This window comes from Apodemus sylvaticus, chromosome 18, assembly GCF_947179515.1.
Source record: "Apodemus sylvaticus chromosome 18, mApoSyl1.1, whole genome shotgun sequence".
Taxonomy (NCBI): domain Eukaryota; kingdom Metazoa; phylum Chordata; class Mammalia; order Rodentia; family Muridae; genus Apodemus; species Apodemus sylvaticus.
In genome coordinates this window covers 70,822,220-70,834,050 of record NC_067489.1, presented here as the reverse complement: position 1 = coordinate 70,834,050, position 11,831 = coordinate 70,822,220, and the positions used below count along the sequence as shown (strand labels likewise).

Below are 11,831 nucleotides of genomic sequence, written 5' to 3'. Positions count from 1 at the left end.
TAAGCAATTCGGAAGTGGTCAATTAAATGTACTATTAATCCAGGGTACAGAAGGAAACCCTGTCTCGAAAAATAAAAAGACAAGGTCATATGTACCTAGGCTGGATTCCAACTTGCCATGAAGCTGAGGTTACCCTTAAACTCCTGGTCATCCTGCCTCTACTTCCTGAAATGACCTATACGCTATTGTTTGCCACCTTGTGTGACTTTAAGATTTTTGAGATATCGCTGTAGGCCAGGCTGCCCTGGTATTCAGTATTGTGAGAAATAACCCCCACTCTCTAATAGTCTGGTGAAAGAAAGGCAGGGGTTTGATTTGTTTTGTTTGGATTTTTCTTTTGTATTTTCGAGACGATTTCTCTGTGTAACAGAGCCCTGGCTGTCCTGGACTCGCTTATTTAGACTAGGCCAGACTCGAACTCAGAGAGATCTGCCGGCCTTTGCCTCTTGAGTGGTTGGATTAAAGGCCAGTGCTGCCAGGACCGGCCAGTTTTGGTTTTGTGAAACAAGTTTTCTTACCTCTGGTTGTCCTTTCTGTAGGTCCAGCTAAGAGAAACAGTTTTTAATAAGCCTTCTGCAGAAAAGGGTTTCAACATAGAAAAAAAGGTAGACTGGCATGCTGATTTCTTGCAAACAAAGCAGTATTTGGTTTCTTTTTTCTTCTCCTCCTCCTTTCTGTGTGTAGCCCTGCCTGTGTGTTTTGAACGGGCTGATCTTGAACTCAGATCAGTCTTTCTCTGCCTTTTGCATGCTGGGGTCAAAGGTGTGTACCACTATGCCCGGCTAAGGCAGTCGTTTTTAAAGTCCTGATCCTAAGTAACCTCTGGCTTTTCCCCCATAACGATCTTTGTATATTTTAGTATAGTCTTTAAATTCCCCATTCTATTCCAGGGATTCAAGATCTTATCAAATGAGTCGTCTAGGCTTGAGCCTGACGACTGTTTCTCTGATTGTGGCAGTGGTCACAGTGTAGAGCGCTGGCAACTTTACAACCATTCTGGGTACTAAGACAAGCAGACAGACAGCAGTGCCAACTCAGGGCAAGAGCAGGAACGGCGCTATTGGGATTCTTTGGATTCTAAGGATACCTGATACTGAAAATTACTTCTTACATTATGAATCAGGAGCTGGCCTTGAAACTCAGGTCTGACCTCCTGCCCCAGCCTCCCTGGTGCTGGGAGTGAGGTCCCTCCATGCCGTCCCTATCATCTGGACAGTTCTCTTTGACCACAGTATGTCTGTCCCATGAGGGAGGGAAGGGGGTGTCTGAAGACTTACTTTTTCCTAGCAACCTGCTTCTTAAAAAAAAAAAAAATAACCCTTTTATTACTGTATGTGTATAACTATTTTGCCTGTATAAATATACCATGTATGTGCCTGGTGCCTATGGAGGTCAAAAGAAGTCAAATCTTTGGGATCTACTGACAATTGTGAGCTGCCATGTGGGTGCTGGGAATTGAACCTAGTTCCTCTGCAAGAGCAGTCAGTGCTCTTAACTTTTGAGTCATCTCTTCCATTATGTTCCTTTTTTTCTGTCCTTAACACTCCCCCCAACCCTGCCCCGCTAGCTTCTTGTTTGCTGTTTAGACTGTACGGCTGTGTAGAAGCCCCAACAGCCCACACTCCGTCCTTAGGTGTCTGAAAGACCCGTTCAGACTGACAAAGCCCAGCGGTGAAAGCTGCTGCCTTTCTCAGGACTACATTTCCCAGACTTCATCAGTTCCTAGCCCTGCACACCCAGGAGTGCTGGCACACATCTGGGATCCCAGCTGCTGGAGAGGCTATCGCAGGATTATCACCACAAATATAAGGCCAGCCTGGGCTACAGAGTGAGTTCAAAGTCAGGCTGGACTACGTATGTAGTGAGACTTTCCCATCTCATAAAGAAAATAAAATGCCAGGTAGTGGTGGTGCATGCTTTTAATCCCAGTACTCAGGAGGCATAGGTAGGTGGGCCTCTGTGAGTTCTAGGCTAGCCTGATCTACAGAGTTAATTTAAGGGTATCCAGAGCCACAAAAGAGAAACCTGGACTTGAAAGACAAAACCAAAAAAAAAGAAAAAAAAAAAAAAGCCAGGTGTTGGTGGTGCACACCTTTAATCCCAGCACTTGGGAGGCAGAGGCAGGCGGATTTCTGAGTTCAAGGCCAGCCTGGTCTACAAAGTGAGTTCCAGAACAGCAGGGGCTACACAGAGAAACCCTGTCTCAAAAACAAACAAACAAACAAGCCAGGCGGTGGTGCACGCCTTTTTTTTTTCTTTAATATTTATTTATTATATGTAAGTACACTGTAGCTGTCTCCAGACCCACCAGGAGAGGGTGTCAGATCTCATTACAGATGGTTGTGAGCCACCATGTGGTTGCTGGGATTTGAACAAGGGAAATTCGGAAGAGCAATCGGTGCTCTTAACTGCTGAGCCATCTCTCCAGACTCGGTGCACGCCTTTAATCCCAGCACTTGGGAGGCAGAGGTAGGCAGATTTCTGAGTCCAAGGCCTTCCTGGTCTACAGAGTGAGTTCTAGGACAGCCAGGGCTACACAGAGAAATCCTGTCTCAAAAAAACAAAAACAACAACAACAACAAAAAACCCCAAAGAATGGTATAATAAAATAGTTGAGACGAGGGTGGTAGCATACACCTTTAGTCCCAGCAGCAGGCAGACAGAGGCAGTATGATATCTTGAGTTCGAGGCCAGCCTGATCTGGTAAACGTGCTACATCCAGGACAGCCAGGACTAAAGGCAGAGGCTCGCTCCCCACGCCCCAGGAAAAGAGAGGAGGAGGGAGGGAAGAGGACATGAAATAAAGTATTAAGTAAAATTAAGAAAAATTATTGTTTTCCAAAGATCCCCGAAAATGATCGCGCATGAGCGACAGTGTTTCTTGTTTATTTCTAATTCGTCCGTGAGCAGGAGGAAGCCTGCCCCGGTGTGATCTCACATCAGGACGTGCCGCTACCCTCCCCTACTGAGCCCCAGCCCAGTGCGTTCCCACCTCCCACTTCCAACAGCCCCTCCACCTAGAGGCTAGAGCCCCTTTAAGAACTGGCAGGGGAGCTTACCAGGAAGGAGGCGGTGTCGATGGCGTGAGACCGACGTATGCTCCAACCAATAAGCGCGGCAGACGCGGCGTGACTATCCAATGGATGCGCGGGGGCGGGGTTGAGCATCTGAAGCTGTTTCCCGAGGCGCGGCGGCCGCGGCTGGGGGCGGGGAGGGGGTACAGGACCCCAAGCGGGGTCCCCGAGCCGCAGGCACGTGTGACGGGGCGTAGCGAGCAGGCCGAGGCTCCCGGGACCAAGGCCTCCCGAGGCTGCGGGGGCCGGGGCCTCCCGGGGCGGTAGTGTCGACCGGGCGCGGGGCGGCGTTGGGGTGCGGGGCGCGCGGGGCATTGTGGGGGCTCGGGGCGGGAGGGTCTCCGGTCGGGGCCGGATCCCGGAAGGAGCCCCGCAGGTGAGGGTCGCAGGGCAGGGACTCAGGGCTCCGGGCTTCCTGGGCCTTAAGGAGAGGGCCTGATAGGATGTAGGGTTCTACAGCTGGGTTGGGGGCCTCTGTAGAGAAGCCAGGGGCCAGCGAGATGGTGCAAGATTCCATATTGGTGTCCCCACTACTCGTTCGCTTTTATTTAATTTTGAGACGGGGTCTCCGGTATTCTAAGATATTCTTCCAAGTGGCTGTGTAGCTCTGGCTGGCCTTGAACTCCAGGCCTTCCTGTCTCAACCTCTCAAGAGCTGGATGACAGGCGTGCACTGCCACACCAGGTTTACAGGGGTGCTGATTCTAAAGCGTTGTGCTTGCTAGGAGAACGCTCTTCCAACGAATTACAATTCCAGCTTTTGCTTTCAATTTCTCGAATGAATTCCATGGCATTGAATCACGGATCACCCTTCCTCCACCTACCGATTGCTGGGATAAAAGGCATTTGCTGATACCTGGTTTTTGCAGGGCTGGGGATACAACCCCGGGTTTTGTGCTTGATAGACCAGTGCGCTGTTTCCCTAGCTGTCTCCCCAGTGCCCTACTATGATTAAAAGCTGGAAGCAGGTTTGACGGTAGAGGCAGGTTGGAGCCATGGTTCTTTTTGTTGGGAGATTCAGTACCTTAAGGGTACGGAGCAAAGGACATTAACTATCTGGCACCAATCCTTTATTGCTGGAAGCTTTAGCAGACGAGGTAGCTAGAGGCAAGAACCTCTACTAAACATTCACCTTTCCCAAGTGACCCAGAAGTTATAAAAATTGCTGCCCCAAGGCCTCGGTGACTGTCGTCCCCACTGCCTCAATAACCCCAACACCCTTTTCTTGACATTCAGTTCAATAAGTTTTCAATCTTGGCCCTACTGTTTATTGGCTTGTTTTCTGACCTTGGCCAAGCCGGCTTTGTCTTTCTGTGCCTGTTGGGTCTTTTTTGTGTAAGCTAGGGTTTTTCCTACTTTCTGTATTTATAAAGAGTCCATAATAACAGCTGACCTGGCTGCAGTTTGTGGCTCAGTGTGAGTCTGGCAGGTGGGTAGGATGCCCAGTGTACACATACATACCCTGACGGCTGCTCGGGCGAGGTGCACGGGAGGGGTGGGAGGGCTGCCTAGACAGAGTCACCACTGTCATGCTTCACTGTTCCCTAGGGCCAGTTCCTGATCCCCCGGCAGCATGGCGTCTTGGGCTGAGCCCTCTGAGCCTGCTGCCCTGTTACTTAATGGGGCCCCACTCCTGGAGGGCTTTGAGGTGCTTGACGGGGTTGATGATGCAGAGGAGGAAGATGACCTAAGCGGGTTGCCACCACTAGAGGACATGGGACAGCCAGCGGTGGAGGAGGTTGAGCAGCCTGGAGCCTTGGCTCGGGAGTTCCTGGTAGCCACAGAGCCTGAGCCAGCCCCAGCCCCAGCCCCAGAAGAGTGGCTGGACATTCTGGGTAAGTGTGCTGGGTGGATCAGAGGCACCTTGACTCGGGGACTTCTGGTCTCTTGAGCTTTGCTTCCCCCTTTGTGTTTGTTGGAAGTGACATTAGGACACTGGTGTTTATTTCAAGATAACCTTTCTGTAGAACCCTGGCTGGCCTTGAACTCATGCGAGTCTGAGCTGGACCTGAACTTTGGATCCTACTGACTCATTGTCTCAGATGCACTTGTCTCACAGGCCTGGGCTGTGTGGCTGGCTTCTGAGATGACTTGATACCGGTGTATTTGTGAACTCTGTTTGCTTGGCATGCACACAAGATTTGTAACAGGTTGCTTTTTACCCCCAGTGCTGGTAACAGATGAGTCATCTTCCTGGAGCCACACAGCCTTTGCACTGGGTGCTAGCAGCTCTAAGACAACTCCCACTACATCTTCCCTAAGCATTTGTCTAGACATGTGACAGAGTCTAGAAACTATGGCACAGCCCAACAGAGCATCTGGTTCTGTTCACCTTTCTCTTGTCCTGTGGCGTTTATTTTATCTCCTACAATGCCTTCTCTGGATAATGCCAGCAGGATTTTTTTTTTCTTTTTTTAGAGTAGTGCCAGGGAGCTAGGAGTGTTAGCCCTTGTGTGCCAGGCAGAGACTACCACTCCCAGCCTCTCACTAGTGGGTTCTAGGAAGGATTTTAAAAATCCTAACCTGCAGGAGCTGGAGAGATGGCTTAGTGGCTAAGAGCACTGATTGCTCTGCTAGAAGATGTGGGTCCAATCCCCAGCACCTACATGGCTGCTCCCAACTGTGGGCACCTCCAGTTTGATGGAATCTGGCGCCCTCTTCTGGACTCCACCAGCACTGCACTCATGCAGACAGAATGTACGTAGACATGAAATTTTTTAAAAAATACATACATTTAAATAAAAAAAAAAAAGGTTCAGAGAAGCCATGTTGGCCAGGCATGTGGGGCACAAGGTGAAAGGCATATTCAGCTAGGCTGTTCGCCCTGTCTGAAAAAAAAAAAAAAAAGAGCTGGCCAGGCCAGCTGTGCTGCACGGAGCCAGTCTCCAGCCGTGACTGACCTGTCATTCCTAGTGTCCTGTTGGTGTAGGGCACTGGCAGAAGATGCACAGGGTCTGGGTTCCACCCCAGGGTTACAGTGGCACTGGCTGTTCCCTGTACCTGAAGGTGGCTCAGTACAGCAAAGACCCCTCTGGCCGCCAGATGACAGACTCACACTCCGGCCCCTGCAGGGAATGGATTGCTCCGGAAGAAGACACTGGTCCCAGGCCCGACAGGCTCTAGCCGCCCGCTCAAGGGCCAGGTAGTGACCATACACCTGCAGATGTCCCTGGAGAATGGCACCCGCGTACAGGAAGAGCCCGAACTGACCTTCACTCTGGGAGACTGCGATGTTATCCAGGTGGGAGCTGGGTGGGCAGGTGGGTGGCCCATGCCAGGGCCTGTGCTCTTGTGACACTCAGTGGCTGTCCTCCAGGCCCTGGACCTCAGCGTCCCGCTCATGGATGTGGGCGAGACAGCCATGGTCACTGCTGACTCCAAGTACTGCTACGGTCCCCAGGGCAGGTGAGAGTGGCCGGTGTGTTTAACCGTGCCCCCAATTCTTCCCATTTCGTAAAAAGGAAAACTGAGGTTTAGGCTGGCCAAGTCATGGGCTCAAGGTTAATATCTCAGATTACGATGGGTGACTGACAGGGGGACCCCAGGACCCGAGACCTGGCCTTCCTGCCTCAGATTCAACCTAACAAGGAGGGTGTGGTGGTGGCTGCAGCCTGATTGCCAGGTCTGAGTGTTCCCTATTGGCCACCCCCCAGCAGGAGCCCATACATCCCTCCCCACGCAGCCCTGTGCCTGGAAGTTACCCTGAAGAATGCAGAGGATGGACCGGACCTGGAGATGCTGAGTGGGCAGGAGCGTGTGGCCCTGGCCAACCGCAAACGGGAGTGTGGCAATGCCCACTACCAGCGTGCTGACTTTGTGCTAGCTGCCAACTCCTATGACCTGGCCATCAAAGCCATCACCTCCAACGCCAAAGGTGACGAGTTACCTGGGGTTTGTGTGCGCATGTGGAAGTCAGAGGACAAGTCAGGGAAGGCAGTTCTGTCCTTCCACTGTATGGGAGGGTTCAAAACTCAGTTTGTCAGCCTTTGCAGCAAGGACATTTACCTGCTGAGCCATCTTGCCAGCCTGTAGGATGGCCAGACTTCTGCACCATCATTTGGGCCATAGAACGTTTTAGAATATTCCAGAATATAGACATATTTCCTGCCATCCATAACCTTCAGGTCAGTGGCTCCTTCCAGGTGGTATATATATGTATGGTCAGAAGCTAAGGCAGGAGGATGGCCAATTATAGTCTAGTCTGGGTTACATAGTAAGACCCTTTACTGTGTGTGTGTGTGTGTGTGTTCGCTTGCAGTAGGGGTCAGAGGTAAAAGCCTAGTGTTTTCTCAGCCGCTGCCCACATTTTCTGACATGCCACTGGGTCCAGAGCTCAGTGATGGAGTGCCCCCCCGCCCCATGCTGAGATTACACACGTGCACATTGTGCTTGACTCATAAGTGCGCCCTGGGGTCTGAATTCACGTCCTCGTGCTTGCACATGGCCTTTGGTGGCATGGGCCTGTCAGCTTAGCATGAGTGGCCATAGGAAGGTCAGGGGTTCAAGGTCATTCATGACTACATAGTGAGTTGGCGGCCACTCTTGCTGCTTAAGACCCTATGTATGGTGGAAGCACTTGTGGCCTCTTAGGGGTCAGTCTGGGTGCAGACCCCAGGGGAGGGCGTTCCTGTTTCCCAGTGACCACTCCCCTACAGTGGACATGACGTGTGAGGAGGAGGAGGAGCTGCTACAGCTGAAGGTCAAGTGTCTGAACAACCTTGCGGCGTCGCAGCTGAAGCTGGACCATTACCGAGCAGCGCTGCGCTCCTGTAGCCAGGTGCTGGAGCACCAGCCGGACAACATCAAGGCGCTGTTCCGCAAGGGCAAGGTGGGTTGGGACCTTCCCAGTTGTGGGAGCCTGCAGCTTGTGGTGAACGCTTCGTGTATACACTCGTCTTTGGCTGCCATTTTCTTCTCCAGAGGGAGAACTGGCTTTGTCACAGCATGGCCTTGGCGGCCCTAAGCCACGTGTCTCTGCCCCCATGCTGTCTTTTCTGCCCACATTCCGCCAGCTGTGGGCACTTGAGACGGTATGGCCAGGCCAGGCTGGCACGCAAGCTCTCCTCTCCGCTAATTTCTAGACCAGCTGCTAAACACAGGCTGTCTGCTCAGCCCTGGTTGTCCGGCCCTGCATGGCTCCCTTTGGCCACTTTGGCATTTGTTACTGTTTTGTGGTGGTGCAGCCCTAGGGCTTGCACAGGCCAAGGAACCCGACCGAGGCAGGGGCCAGGGGCTGGGGGGTGGGTGGGAAGGGATGGTGTGTGTGTGTGTGTGTGTGTGTGTGAGTGTGTGTGTGTGTGTGTGTGTGAGAGTGAGTGAAGCTGCTAAGAAGCACCGTGCAGGCTTCTGCAGGGAAACCATCTGTGCTGGTCCGGGAGCCTCTGTGGAAGCCAGGCCCTGTGGCCCGGCCACATAGCTGAAGCCGAAAGATGCACCTGTAGCCGGACAGCAGCAGTGTAGGCCGTTAGTCCCAACACCCAGGAGATGGAGGCAGGAGATTGCCACACAATCTAGGCCCTCCTGGGCTATACTGGGAAAATCCAGAAAGATGGTTGGCTGCTGAAACTGTCCCATCCAGAAAGCTGCCTTTAAACCAGGTGGGATTTGTAGGACCATGGGATATCCTGTCTTGTCAGAGACGCCTGTGGTCTGAGGTGCCTGTCCCCGAGTCCTTTGTCCTAGTGCAGCAGTGATATCAGTATCAAGCCGTGGAGGGGAGTGAGCTCTGGGCAGATGGAGAGTGGGTGCCTCCCCCACAGGTGCTGGCCCAGCAAGGTGAATACAGTGAGGCCATCCCCATCCTGAGGGCTGCCCTGAAGCTGGAACCTTCCAACAAGGTAAGCAGAACTCTGCTGCTCAGGCCTGGTCAGTCCCTGCAGTTATCTGCCTCCAGCCATTACTGCAGTTCTGTCTTCTGACTTGCCGAGGGGTGAGACAGCAGCTCCCCCTTGGGTAGAGCTGATGGGGGCAGCTAGAACCACTGAGTCTTAGGAGCCCTAACATGGTAAACCTCGGCATCTACCACAAGAAGGGAGTGGTAGTGATGGCAGGCCAGTCAACTGCCTCCGCACATGCTCCCACTCTCACCCGCACCCACAGACGATCCACGCGGAGCTCTCTAAGCTGGTAAAGAAGCGTGCTGCACAGCGGAGCACAGAGACCGCCCTGTACCGAAAGATGCTAGGCAACCCCAGCCGGCTGCCTGCCAAGTGTCCGGCCAAGGGGGCCTGGGTGAGCCAGGGTGGGGTTGGGCGGGGCAGGAGGGGGATGCTGGGGACATTAGCCCAGGAAGAAGAAGGGACTCTGGACCTGCAGGACTGGTGGGTTGGAGGCTCAGGCAGAGGAAGACAATGCACTGGAGGAGTGGGTGCTGGCTCAGGCTCGGGCGCGCATGGTCCAGCCCTGGCTGGGGGCTGTGTGGGTCACAGCTGCCTCGACTCTGCAGCCACCTTTCACCCTTCCCTCTGTTCACAGTCCATCCCGTGGAAATGGCTGTTTGGGGCGACTGCCGTGGCCCTGGGGGGCGTGGCTCTCTCTGTGGTCATTGCTGCCAGGAACTGACTGTCCCCCTGCGCACCTGGACCCCAACCTGTGCTCCCCAACTCCCCCAGGTTCCCTGTCCATTGCCCTCCCTGGCTGAGGCGCCTCCTATGGGTTGGGAGAGCAAGGATTGAGGGCCATGTGCCCCAAGAAGCAGAGAGGACTGAGACCCTGAAGGGGGTGTGGGGTGCAGCCCAGAGGGAGGGGCCTGTTCTAGACCCAGTTGTCCCTCCCTACAACCCTGTCCTCTGGGTCAGGCCTCAGCTGGGGCAGCCTCAGTTTTCCCTCTCAGTAGGCCTGGGGGCAGCACTACCATTCCTTCCTGCCCGCCTGCACCCTCTGTCCAGGCTCTCCCACAGTGAATTAAATAAAGCCTCACCCACACTCCACTGCTTCCCAGGCCTCTTTCTGATAGAACTGAGAAGCCCTGCGTCACAGCCGAGCCAGGCCCCCACAAAAGCTGCTTTAAGGAGTGGGTTGGTGGGCTGCGCCCACGGCACACACAGCTGACTTCAGAGGACGACTGCACAGCCCTGTCAGTGCCTTCATTTCCTGCCTGCGATTGGGCCGTGTTGGGATCCTGTGGACTCTGGGGTGATTTTTATTTGGTGGGTGTTATGATTTCAAAAGAGTCACTGAGCCAGGCGGCGGTGGAGTTCGAGGCCAGCCTGGTCTACAGAGTGAGTTCCAGGACAGCCAGGGCTACACAGAGAAACCCTGTCTCGAAAAACCAAAAAAAAGAAAGAGAAGAAGGCTGGTCTAAGGCAGCTCCCAACAGCACCTCTGTCATGTCACATCTGCAACCCCAGGACCGACCTATGAGCATTGGCCCGGACCTCGTCCTGCTCCGGACATCAGGACTACTTGACCACCTTGTCCCCAAACCTATGACCTCATACCACCTGGCATTGCCAACAGAAGGGTCATGATTCTTGCAGTGACTGGTTCTCTGGGGAATTTGTTTTGAGGTAGAGTTTAATATAGCTAAGCCTGATCTTCAACTCCACATCCTCCTGCCTCCACCTCTTAAGTGTTGGGATGGCTGCTGTACTAGCTATACGATACCATATCTCACACTTAAACTGTTTTTTGTTTTTTAAAAAATGTTTAGAGGTTCTGGGATGGAACTAAAGACCTGTTTCTTAAAACTCCTTAAAGAGCCGTGTGGTGGTGGCGCATGCCTTTAATCCCAGCACTCAGGAGGGAGAGGCAGGTGGATTTCTGAGTTCAAGGCCAGCGTGGTCTAGAGTGCATTCCAGGACAGCCAGGGCGACACAGAGAAACCCTGTCTTGAAAAACCAAAAAAAAACCCAACCAAAAAAACAAAAACAAAAAACTCCTTAAAGAGTCCAGAGATGGACGGTCAGTGTCCCTGGATTGCCACACAGCAGTTGTCCTGCAGGTCCTCAGAACCCCAGCTGCCCTTGCCTTCACCTGACCCTCGGCCAACTCGGGTGTTTACCTGGCGCAGCCTTAGGGTTGAATGTCAGGGCGGCAGTGTGCCTTTCACCCAAGGCTGTTCTGATCTCAGCTAGGGTGTTGGGAAGCCCTACTGTGTCCAGCCACTCTAGGGAGGTATGTGAGATCTTTTAGTCACGCCCTGTACCTGCTCACCAGAAACTGCACTGGTCTTGCCCCTCCCCCGAGACACCCGGCCTCCAGCTTCCTCTCTATAAAGTTCCCTGAAGTTGGTGTAGCGCCCATACACATCTCGTGCCCTTTGTTGACCTCAGAGACAGGGTCTTGCAGTGTGTAGTCTAGGCTGATTTGGGGACAGCTGGATACTGGTGATGCTCCTGCCTCAGCCTTCTGGGTAGCTGGTACTACTAGATTGCCCTCAAGTCGGGCCTATTTTGTAGTACTGGGAATCAAAGGTCTCGTTACATTTTATTAAACTGTATGCTGGGGGATGGGTTATGTGTGCAGTGGTACACACCACTTCTGCCTTGTGGGCCCTAGGGATAGAATTTAGGTCATCAGACTTGGTAGCAAGCACCTCAACCTGCAGAGCTGATTCGCCAGCCCAGAAAGTACTCTAGAGATGGATGAGCCTTGTGTCCAGCCTCTGGCTGGGGGTCCTGGGCTATGACTTTCTGCCTTTGGAGGCTAGGTACAGGTAAGTAAAAGGAGTCTGGATCCAATGACGGAGCCAGTCCTGCCTTGGAAGACTCAGAACACTGAGACCAGAGGATTCTGAGTTCAAAGCCACCCTCAGGTA

The 11,831-nt window shown here is 53.1% G+C and overlaps 2 protein-coding genes across 6 annotated transcripts in view; one reads left to right on the top strand and one right to left on the bottom strand.

Moving 5' to 3' along the window:
• The window catches only part of Kxd1 (KxDL motif containing 1), a 12,114-nt gene extending 8,932 nt beyond the window's left edge, over positions 1-3,182 (bottom strand). Inside the window, exon 1 of the mRNA XM_052161921.1 lies at positions 3,060-3,182. Coding sequence (XP_052017881.1) covers positions 3,060-3,167 — 108 coding nt within the window. The 5' untranslated portion in view covers positions 3,168-3,182. The remainder of the gene's footprint in view (positions 1-3,059) is intronic.
• Positions 1-10,000, top strand: part of Fkbp8 (FKBP prolyl isomerase 8) — a 10,319-nt gene extending 319 nt beyond the window's left edge. The window contains exons 1-9 of one of the 5 annotated variants that reach the window (XM_052161919.1): positions 3,167-3,251; positions 4,622-4,908; positions 6,145-6,314; positions 6,390-6,478; positions 6,730-6,947; positions 7,729-7,901; positions 8,833-8,910; positions 9,173-9,304; positions 9,548-10,000. In XM_052161919.1, coding sequence (XP_052017879.1) covers positions 4,647-4,908; positions 6,145-6,314; positions 6,390-6,478; positions 6,730-6,947; positions 7,729-7,901; positions 8,833-8,910; positions 9,173-9,304; positions 9,548-9,634 — 1,209 coding nt within the window. In that variant the 5' untranslated portion in view covers positions 3,167-3,251; positions 4,622-4,646 and the 3' untranslated portion in view covers positions 9,635-10,000. Of the gene's footprint in view, positions 1-3,166; positions 3,252-3,375; positions 3,451-3,778; positions 4,503-4,621; positions 4,909-6,144; positions 6,315-6,389; positions 6,479-6,726; positions 6,948-7,728; positions 7,902-8,832; positions 8,911-9,172; positions 9,305-9,547 lie in introns of those variants that run through there. The other 4 variants (XM_052161915.1, XM_052161916.1, XM_052161917.1 and 1 more) reach the window with 4 other exon arrangements.
• The last annotated feature ends 1,831 nt before the right edge of the window (positions 10,001-11,831 follow it).